Here is an 11213-nt window from a genome sequence, read left to right as displayed (position 1 = left end):
CACTGTCAGAGGGTCAGTGCTGAGGGAACGCCGCACTGTCATAGGGTCAGCGCTGAGGGAGTGCCGCACTGTCGGAGGGTCAGCGCTGAGGGAGTGCCGCACTGTCGGAGGGTCAGCGCTGAGGGAGTGCCGCACTGTCGGAGGGTCAGCGCTGAGGGAGTGCCGCACTGTCGGAGGGTCAGCGCTGAGGGAGTGCCGCACTGTCGGAGGGTCAGCGCTGAGGGAGTGCCGCACTGTCGGAGGGTCAGCGCTGAGGGAGTGCCGCACTGTCGGAGGGTCAGTGCTGAGGGAGTGCCGCACTGTCGGAGGGTCAGCGCTGAGGGAGTGCCGCACTGTTGGGAGGGTCAGTGCTGAGGGAGTGCCGCACTGTCGGAGGGTCAGTGCTGAGGGAGTGCCGCACTGTTGGAGGGTCAGTGCTGAGGGAGCGCTGCACTGTCAGAGGTTCAGTGCTGAGGGAACACTGCACTGTCGGAGGGTCAGCGCTGAGGGAGCGCCGCACTTCAGAGGGTCAGCGCTGAGGGAGCGCCGCACTGTCAGATAGTCAGTGCTGAGGGAGTGCGCACTGTCGGAGGGTCAGCGCTAAGATAGCGCCGTACTGTCAGAGGGTCAGTGCTTAGGGAGCGCCGCACTGTCAGAGGGTCAGTGCTTAGGGAGCGCCGCACTGTCAGAGGGTCAGTGCTGAGGGAACGCCGCACTGTCATAGGGTCAGCGCTGAGGGAGTGCCGCACTGTTGGAGGGTCAGTGCTGACGGAGTGCCGCACTGTCAGAGGTTCAGTGCTGAGGGAGCGCTGCACTGTCAGAGGGTCAGTGCTTAGGGAGTGCCGCACAGTCAGAGGATCAGCGCTGAGGGAGTGCTGCATTGTCAGAGTGTCAGCGCTGAGGGAGCGCTGCACTGTCGGAGGGTCAGTGCTTAGGGAGTGCCACACAGTCAGAGGATCAGCGCTGAGGGAGTGCTGCATTGTCGGAGGGTCAGTGCTGAGGGAGCGCTGCACTGTTGGAGGGTCAGCAGTGATGAATGTAGTTTTCTGGCAGTGTATCTTTTGAATGTGACATTAAAGTGAGGCCTGATTACCTTCTGAGATTGAGAGGATGGCAGAGACGCGTTGTTGCTGTCTGAGCAGTAACGGGGATGACGATGAGCTCCCAGTCTGGGCTCTCTCGGTTTGTGAGCAGCTACTGCCGGTGACTGGGCATTGGCTGTGTTTGCCCCCGGGTAGTCACCCCCATGTAAGGGCCTGTCTCGTCCTGTGCTGTGATGTAGAGGACAAGGTTAAAAATCACCCAACACAGGTTATAGTCCAACAGGTTTATGTGGAAGCACTAGCTTTCGGATCCCTGTTCCTTCATCAGGGGGTTGTGGGGCAAGACCATAGAAGGTGCCCCACAACCCCCTGATGAAGGGGCAGCGCTTCGAAAGCTAGTGCTTCCACATAAACCTGTTGGACTCTAACCTGTGTTGGGTGATTTTTAACTTTGTCCTGTGCTGCCAGGCTGTACACAGGCAGCCGATGGCTCTCAACTGGTAAGTCAGTCAGCCAGTGAACACTTCCCAGAAACAGTGCCATTAATTCCAATCAGGAATCAGCTACTGACAATCCATGACAAAGGAATCAACAAAATCCTGCATTCATATAGCGCCTTCAACAATGCAAAATGAGTTAAGATGCTTCACAGGGCTGTTCTCAAACAGTAAATACCCAAACATCTGGAGCGATGGTAGCAGGGGTGGCTAAAGCTCTTTTACACACGTACGATGTTCAGCTGGTTTTAAAGGAGACAGTCAGAGATTGAGAGGTTTCGGGAGGGAGCTCCCCCTGAAGGGGTTACCGAGAATAGACGGGGGTGGGGGTGGGGTGGGGTGGGGTGGGGGGAGGAGCTGTGGCTCAGCACTCTCAGCAACACCCTCCCAGCCCAGTATCAGATCACATCGAGCAGAACCCACCAGAAACGTTCAGGGACTGCATTCCACAGCTCCGCTCTCTCACTGCACCAAACAGCATCTCCACACCCGCTGTCGTTATCCCAGAATTGGCTGACACATCCAGAGAAACCAGGGACGGACACAGTAACAGGCATCTAAAGCAGATCAAATCGAGAGGCACAACGTTATCACTTACCACTCTGTATCTAACCCCGTGCTGCCCCTGTCCTGGGAGTGTTTGATGGGGACAGTGTAGAGGGAGCTTTACTCTTGTATCTAACCCATGGGGTGTCCCTGTCCTGGGAGTGTTGATGGGGGACAGTGTAGAGAGAGCTTTACTCTGTATCTAACCCTGTGCTGTCCCTGTCCTGGGAATGTTTGATGGGGGACAGTGTAGAGAGAGCTTTACTCTGTATCTAACCCCGTGCTGTCCCTGTCCTGGGAGTGTTTGATGGGGGACAGTGTAGAGGGAGCTTTACTCTGTATCTAACCCCATGCTGTCCCTGTCCTGGGAGTGTTTGATAGGGGACAGTGTAGAGGGAGCTTTACTCTGTATCTAACCCCATGCTGTCCCTGTCCTGAGAGTGTTTGATGGGGGACAGTGTAGAGGGAGCTTTAGTTTCAGTTTCACGGAGTAAAAGGAACTTCAGGCCGCATTTAGGGAAGGAAGCCGCCATCCTTCCCCAGTCTGGCCTACACGTGACTCCAGACCCACAGCAACGTGGCTGCCTCTTCCTGACCTTTCAGAATGGCTGAGCAAACTCCGTTAAAGGTGATTTTTGATGGACAACTAAGACCCCCACATCCCATGAAGGATTTTAAAAACAAATTAAAAGCAGTAGCTGATTAAACCTGGTGATGAAAGACTGTTTGCTGAGAGTTACCTCAACAGTCTGGATCTAAACCCGACACCACCTGAGGGTGTTCCTGAGGCCTCACCGTGGCCCCAGGTACAAAGCTGCTCTATGGCGAGAGTGAGTGCGCCCACAAGAGACAGAGACAGAGAGAGAGTGAGCAAGAGGGATAGAGAGCGCGAATGAGCATGCAAGAGAGAGCGCAAACACGAGACAGAGTGAAAGACAGTGCAAGAACTAGGGAGAATGAATGCTCACTTGCAGTAAGGAGATCATTGCTCTGGGTCCGAGAGATACTTAAACTGGGGAAGTGCGCTGCAGCATTGAAGTGAGTTACCTGCACAGATCTCTGACAGAATCATCAGTCAAGCGATTCCCAGAAAGGTTAAGATGGGTCAGACTGCAATCACTCTGGACACGAGGAGAGAGACAGACACACCATTAACCCATCACAGAACGCTGGTCAATGCGATACCTTTAAAAAGTAATAACGTAAAGGCGAAAGCCTGATAAATCAGTTAGGTGTGCTGCTGGAAAAGCACAGCAGGTCAGGCAGCATCCGAGGAGCAGGAGAATCGACGTTTCGGGCAGGAGCCTTTCATCAGGAATGAGGCTGGGAGCCGCTGGGGTGGAGAGATACCCCCACCCCCATTTCAGCTGCTCTCAGCTACCTTCCCCCCAGCCCCAACCCCCTCCCATTTATCTCTCCACCTCCGAGACTCCCAGCCTCATTCCTAATGAAGGGCTCCGACCCGAAATGTCGATTCTCCTGCCCCTCGGACGCTGCCTGACCTGCTGTGCTTTCCCAGCCCCACTCTCTCGAGTCTGATCTCCAGCCTCTGCAGCCCTCACTGTCTCCAAGCCTGGTAAATAATGTTAATGTGTGTAGCGTCTCCCTGCACCCATACTCTGGACTCACCTGGGACAGGTACCTGGCGAGATGTTCCATTACCAAGGCGTCACCGTGGTCACTGATTACGCCTGCGATGTCCAGGTGGCTGATGGTGTGGTGGGGCAGGCTCTGGAAGATCAGCCCGGTTCCCACTGAACCCAGAGCATTGTGCGACAGGCAGACAGTCTTCAGGTGCCCAGCGCCTGGGTGAAAACAGGAAACCTGTCAACAAGGCTAGTGTGGGGACAGGGACAGAGAGCTGACCACCTCCCAGCCTGCCTGGGAGCATGTGCAGACAAGGACTGCCTGTCCCTGTGTGAAACACACATCTACCACCACATGGAGTACTGGCACCAACAGTCCTGGTCAACAGCGTTCTCGATGCCAGCTACCTCACCCTGGAAGAGTTCCCTCATCATCCTTTCCTGCTGCCATACTGATCAATCCCATTTCACATTCACATGGTTTAGTTAGATTGTGGATTACACTGAAATTGGTGGTATAGTGGACAGTGCAGGAGGTTATCTAAGATTACAAAGGGATCTTGATCAAATGGAGCTGGAAATATGTTGCTGGAAAAGCGCAGCAGGTCAGGCAGCATCCAGGGAACAGGAGAATCGACGTTTCCTGAAGAAGGGCTTATGCCTGAAACGTCGATTCTCCTGTTCCCTGGATGCTGCCTGACCTGCTGCGCTTTTCCAGCAACACATTTCCAGCTCTGATCTCCAGCATCTGCAGTCCTCACTTTCTCCTCTTGATCAAATGGGTCAATGGGCTGAGGAATGGCAGATGGAGTTCAATCTGAATAAATGAGGTATTGCACTTCAGTACAGTAAACAAGGGGAGGGCTTGTACAATTAATGGTAGGGAATGGGCAGTGTTGTAGAACAGAGGGACCTAGGGATGCAGGTACATAATTCTTTGAAGGTTGCATCACAGGTAGGCAGGGTGGTTAAGAAGGCGTTTACCACATTTGCCTTCATTGCTCAGACCTTTTGAGTTTCGGAGTCAGGACGTAATGCTGAGGTTATACAGGACATTGGTGAGGCCTGTTCTGGAGCACTGTGTCCAATTATAGGAAGGATATTATTAAGCTGGGGGGGGGGGGTTCAGAAGAGATTTATTAGGACGTTGTCAAGGTCTGGGTTATAAAGAAAGGCTGGATAGGCTGGGACCTTTGTCAGAGTCAGATGTGCAACGCTGGAAAAGCTCAGCAGGTCAGGCAGCATCTGAGAAGCAGGACCATAGCAGGTCACGAGGCGACCTGTTTGAAGTTTATAAAATAATGAGAGGTATAGATATGTTGATGGTAGCTGTCCTTTCCCTCGGATGACGGATTTCAAGATTAGGGGGCACAATTTTAAGGGTTCGAGGCGAGAGATTTAAAAAAACAGACACAAAGGGCAAATGTTTTACACAGAGGGTGGTTCATGTGTGAAATGAACTGCCAGAGGAAGTGGTGGATGTGGGGACAGTTACAAGGTTTAAAAGACATTTGGATAAGTACATAAATAGGAAAGGTTTGGAGGGATATGGGCCAGGAGCAGGCAGGTGGGACTAGTTTAGTTTGGGATTATGGTCAGCATGGACTGGTTGGGCCGAAGGGTCTGTTTCCGTGCTGTACGACTCTATGACTCTCAAGCTGTGAAATGTTACAGGCACAAGGTTACAGCCCATCAGGAAGTCCCTCCCAATGGGCCCTGCCCACTGCTCCATTAACAACACAGCTCGATATGGGCATCAACAGCTGTTTCTTTCTTTTATTGTGTTATGAGTTAACAAATTGTGCATCACAGTTCCACAAGCTGTTACTAAGTGTACAGAATCCCAGAGACAGACATCAACCCATACTTCCACTCTGTGAACTCAAGTCCATCTCAGGTTATACAGTCTGTTCTGATGTAACACAATAGTTCCTTTCTCCTGTGATCCCGTGTTATAAGAAAATGGTGTCATAGAAGCACTCTGTAAACAATACAGGTTATAGCCAATACAGGTAAGGAAAGCTCACATTTTATAAATAACGGTCTAAGTTATTCAATTGCGTTATAACTAATTTGTGTTGAAGAAAGGAGTGTTAAAGCAGAACAGACTGTAATACCCAAGTCTAAACTCCCACCACATCCCTCCCACCAGCCTGCCCTCTGATCGCTGACCTACATTAGCTCCAATTCAAGTGAAGCCTTGACTTAAAAAGGCTTCAGCCCTTTCTCAACTCTGTGACGATCATGGTCCCAACAACCCTCAGCTATCTCTCTGTCGACCCAGCCTGGCCTACAAAGAACAAAAAAAATTTACAGCCCAGGAACAGGCCCTTCGGCCCTCCAAGTCTGAGCCGATCCAAATCCACTGTCTAAACCTGTCGCCCAATACCTAAGCATCTGTATCCCACTGCTCCCCACCTCCTCGTGCATCTGTCCAGATGCATCTTAAATGAATCTACCGTGCCTGCCTCTACCACCTCTGCTAGCAACGTGTTCCAAACACCCACCACCCTCTGTGTGAAATACTTACTGCGTGTATCCCCCTTAAACTTTCCACCTCTCACCTTGACAGTGTGACCTCTCATTACTGAGTCCTTCACCCTGGGAAAAAGCTTGTCTCTATCTAGCCTGTCTATACCCTTCATGATTTTGTAGACCTCAATCAGGTGCCCCCTCAATCTCCTTTTTTCTAATGAAAACGAACCTAACCTTCTCAACCTCTCTTCATCGCTAGCACCTTCCATACCAGGCAACATCCTCGTAAACCTTCTCTGTACCCTCTCCAAAGTGTCTACATCCTTTTGGTAATGTGCTGACCAGAACTGTACACAGAATTCTAAATGCGGCCGAACCAACACTGTGTACAATTTTAACATGACTTGCCAGCTCTTATACTCAATACCCCATCCGATGAAGGCAAGCATACTGCATGCCTTCTTGACCACTCTATCCACCTGTGCAGCCACCTTCAGGGTACAATGGACCAGAACTCCCAGATCACTCTGCTCATCAACTTTTCCCAAGGCTCTTCCGTTTACTGTATAATTCACTCTAGAATTAGACTTCCCAAAATGCCTCACCTCACATTTACCTGGATTGAACTCCATCTGCCACTTCTCTGCCCAACTCTCCAGTCTATCTATATCCTCCTGTATTCTCTGACAGTCCCCTATGCTTTCTGCTACTCCACCAATCTTTGTGTCATCTGCAAACTTGCTGATCAAACCAACAATGCCCTCTTCCAGATCATTGATGTCTACCACAAGCAACGGTGGCCCCAGCACTGACCCCTGTGGGACACCACTGGTCACCTTTCTCCATTTGGAGAAACTTCCTTCAACTACTACCCTCTGTCTCCTGTTGCTCAACCAGTTCTTCATCCACCGAGCCAGAACACCCTGCACACCATGTGACTTCACTTTCTCTATTAATCTACAATGGGAAACCTTATCAAACGCCTTACTAAAGTCCATGTATATGACATCAACAGCCCTTCCTTCATCTATCAACCTGGTCACTTCCTCAAAGAACTCTATTAAGTTGGTAAGGCATGATCTCCCCGCACAAAACCATATTGCCTATCACTGATAAGCTCATTCTTTTCTAAATATAAATAGATCCGATCCCTCAATACCTTCTCCAGCAACTTTCCCATCACTGGTCTGTAGTTACCTGGAATACCCTTCTTGTACAGGGCAACAACATGAATAACCCTCCAGTCCTCCAGCACCTCACCTGTATTTAAGGATGCTACTAAGATATCTGTCAGGGCCCCAGCTATTTCCTCTCTCGCCTCCCTCAGCAACCTGGGATAGATCCCATCCTGTCCTGGGGATTTGTCCACCTTAATAACCTCTAGCCTACCTAACACATCTTCCCTACTTATGTCAACATGATCCAGACTAAACAAACTTCTATCTCTAATCTCAACATTCATCATGTTCCTCTCCTCAGTGAACACTGATGCAGAGTAATCATTCAGAATCACACCCATTTTCTCAGGTTCGGCATACAGCCTTCCTTCATTTTCCTTTAGTGGATCAATCCTTTCTCTAGTTACCCGCTTGCTTCTTATATAAGAATAAAAGGCTTTGGGATTCTCCTTAATTCTGATTGCTAAAGCTATTTCATGACCCCTTTTAGCCCGCTTGATTCCTCGTTTAAGACTTGTCCTACTCTCCTGATATTCCTCCAGGGCCCGTTCTGTTCTTAACTGCCTGGACCTTATGTACACTTCCCTTTTCCTCTTGGCTCCTCGTACAATTTCCCCTGTCATCCACGGTTCACGAATCTTGCCTTTCCTATCCTTTGCCTTCAATGGGACATGCCTATCTTGCACTATCTTTGAAAGCCTCCCACATCTCAAATGTGGACTTCCCTTCAAATAGCTGTGTCCAATCCACATTTCCCAGCTCCTGCCTAATTTTGATATAACTGGCCTTGGCCCAGTTTAGTACTCTTCCCTTAGGACCACTCTCGTCTTTGTCTACGAGTATTGTAAAACTTACAGAATTGTGGTCACTGTTCCCAAAGAAATCCCCCACAGCAACTTCTACTACCCTGGCCTGGCTCATTCCCCAACACCAGGTCTAATACGGCCCCTTCCCTCGTCGGACTATTGACATACTGCTCTAGAAAACTCTCCTGGACGCTTCTTACAAATGCTGCCCCATCCAGACCTCTAACGCTAAGTGTATTTCAGTCAATGTTGGGAAAATTAAAATCTCCCATCACCACTACCCTGTTGCCTGTACATCTTTCCATAATCTGTTTACCTCCAATGTCCTTTGGGGGAGTTTTTGCTCCTGCTGTTGGGGAGGTTTTAAACTAATGTGGCAGGGGGCTGGGAACCAGAAGGGAAAACAAGTAGCGAGGTGGAGACTGGAGACTGTAAGGATCATAAAGTTAGCATTAATAAAGGGAAGAGTAGGCAGACAGCAGATGAACGCAAAAGAACTGGCAGTCTGAAGTGTATATACTTTAATGTAAGGAGTATAGTGGGTAATGGAAATGTGTTGCTGGAGAAGCGCAGCAGGTCAGGCAGCATCTAGGGAACAGGAGAATCGACGTTTCGGGCATTAGCCCTTCTTCCTGAATGCCCTTCTTCCTGAAGGGCTAATGCCCGAAACGTCGATTCTCCTGTTCCCTAGATGCTGCCTGACCTGCTGCGCTTCTCCAGCAACACATTTCCATTACCCACTATACTCCTTACATTAAAGTATATACACTTCAGACTGCCAGTTCTTTTGCGTTCATCTGCTGTCTGCCTACTCTTCCCTTTATTAATGCTAACTTTATGATCCTTACAGTCTCCAGTCTCCACCTCGCTACTTGTTTTCCCTTCTGGTTCCCAGCCCCCTGCCACATTAGTTTAAAACCTCCCCAACAGCAGGAGCAAAAACTCCCCCAAAGGACATTGGTTCCAGTCTGGTTCAGGTGTTGACCGTCCAATTTATAATAGTCCCACCTTCCCCAGAACTGGTCCCAATGTCCAACAAATCTGACCCCTCCCTCCTACACCATCTCTCAAGCCCCGTGTTCATCCTGCCTATTTTTTCATTTCTACCCTGGCTAGCACGTGGCACTGGGAGTAATCCCGAGATCACTACCTTTGAGGTCCTCCTTTTTAACTTCTCTCCTCACTCCCTGAATTCTGCTTTCAGGACCACATCTCGTTTTTTTTACTTATATCGTTGGTGCCAATGTGCACCAAGACAACTGGCTGTTCACCCTCCCCTTTTAGAATGCTCTGCAGCCGATCGGTGACATCCCTGACCTGAGCCCCTGGGAGGCAACATACCATCCAGGAGTCCTATTTTCACCCACAGAGCCGCCTATCTACACCCCTCACAATAGAATCCCCTATAACTATGGCCCTACGAGTCCTTTTCCCGCCCTCCTGAACAGCAGTGCCCACCACGGTGCCATGATCTAGGTAACTGCTGCCCTCCCCTGGTGAGCCATCTCCCCCGGATTCGATCCCAGGTCCCCAGAGCATTAGCTAGGTTAATACTCTGGGTTAATACTCTGGTGATAATAACCACGAGGCCATTGCCTTGATGAACATGCACACTGACCGTTAAACAGCAGCAATGAGCTCACTTTCGGCAGAAGCTGGCTCTTACCTTTCAGGGCTTCTGCCAGCAGGAGGCGGTAATTCTGCAGGAACCTGGCTGTGAGGCCACAGGCCTGCAGTTTGAGCGTGCTCAGTAGCGGGCAGGATCTGATGAGGGAGGCGATAGACTGAGAGCAGCCATCACCCAAAGGATTGAGGCTGAGGTTCAATTCCTCCAGACTCTGAAACACAAAGGAACGTTGTTGAGCGATTCTCTAGAAAATCCTCCTGATGCTGTCCTTGAAAATCTGCTTGTTGCAGCTGAGTGACCCCCCCCGCCACCTCAATACGGATTAACCCCTCCTCCATTAAAGATGGGTGTACAGAGGAGGAGTGGAGTAAAGGTGAGGGGAGATGTGAAGGAACGCTTCAGTGAGTCACTGTGACTTGGTGAAGGGACTGTCAGTGGTGTGGCTGCGAGGTTACCTGGTGTTGACTCTGCTGGTAGGAAGGTCACAGCATCAGCAGGCAGCCTCAGAAGCAGCGAGTGACACAGAAAGGGACGGTTAGAGAGATGCTCTCTACATCACAGCACACACACACACAATAGTGACAGCCCAACCCTGTACACAGGCAGGACGTCTACAGAGTTTGCAGATGATACGCAGTAGTGAGGAGGACAGTAACAGAGGGACTGGCTGAAAGGGACAGACATGGTTTAATGTGGATAAATGTGAAATGACACAAGTTGAGAAAAACCCGATTGGGAGACATAATCATCATGTAGTGGGGGCCGAGGAGGGCAGATTTACAAATCCTTGTAGGTGGTTGGTCAAGTTGGTAAGATGGTTAAAAAGGTGTAAATGAAGTGTGGCTTTTAAATGGGACATTGAATACAGTAACAAAGAAGCCAGGCTGAATGATTAGCTCCATTCCTGATGAAGGGCTTTTGCCTGAAACGTCGATTTTCCTGCTCCTCGGATGCTGTCTGACCTGCTATGCTTTTCCAGCCCCACTCTGATCTAAACACTGAACGATTATTGATCACTAGTTCAGCCCTAGCTGGAGCTCTGTGTACAACCCGGGAAAGTTGCGAAGGTCTGGAAGCAGTACAGAGGAGGTTTCCCAGAAATCAATCAGATGGACAGTGAGGAGCTGGGATTGCTCTCCTTATAGCAGAGGACAGGAAGGTCACATATCATCAAGATGTTCCAAATTCTGAACAAGTTTGATGAACCAAGTGAGGGGAATCTGTTCCCTCTGCTAACTGCTTCAGTAACCACGTCTCATGACAATAGAGAATGGGTGCAGGAGTAGGCCATTCTGCCCTTCGAGCCTGCACCACCATTCAACATGATCATGGCTGATCATCCTTAATCAGTATCCTGTTCCTGCCTTATCTCCATAACCCTTGATTCCACTATCCTTGAGAGCTCTACCCAACTCTTTCTTAAATGAACCCAGAGACTGGGCCTCCACTGCCCTCTGGGACAGAGCATTCCACACA

General features: G+C 50.0%; 1 protein-coding gene across 1 annotated transcript in view; it reads right to left on the bottom strand.

The window, feature by feature from the left end:
* The window catches only part of tonsl (tonsoku-like, DNA repair protein), a 67062-nt gene that overhangs the window by 678 nt on the left and 55171 nt on the right, over positions 1-11213 (bottom strand). The window contains exons 22-25 of the mRNA XM_043691082.1: positions 9777-9948; positions 3695-3870; positions 3113-3186; positions 1943-2076 (exon numbers count right to left, since the gene is read on the bottom strand). Of these exons, the coding sequence (XP_043547017.1) occupies positions 1943-2076; positions 3113-3186; positions 3695-3870; positions 9777-9948 (556 nt within the window). The remainder of the gene's footprint in view (positions 1-1942; positions 2077-3112; positions 3187-3694; positions 3871-9776; positions 9949-11213) is intronic.

Source organism: Chiloscyllium plagiosum, chromosome 5 (assembly GCF_004010195.1).
Source record: "Chiloscyllium plagiosum isolate BGI_BamShark_2017 chromosome 5, ASM401019v2, whole genome shotgun sequence".
Classification (NCBI taxonomy): domain Eukaryota; kingdom Metazoa; phylum Chordata; class Chondrichthyes; order Orectolobiformes; family Hemiscylliidae; genus Chiloscyllium; species Chiloscyllium plagiosum.
Note: the sequence above shows the minus strand (reverse complement) of the source record. Positions and strands in the feature narration are given on the sequence as shown.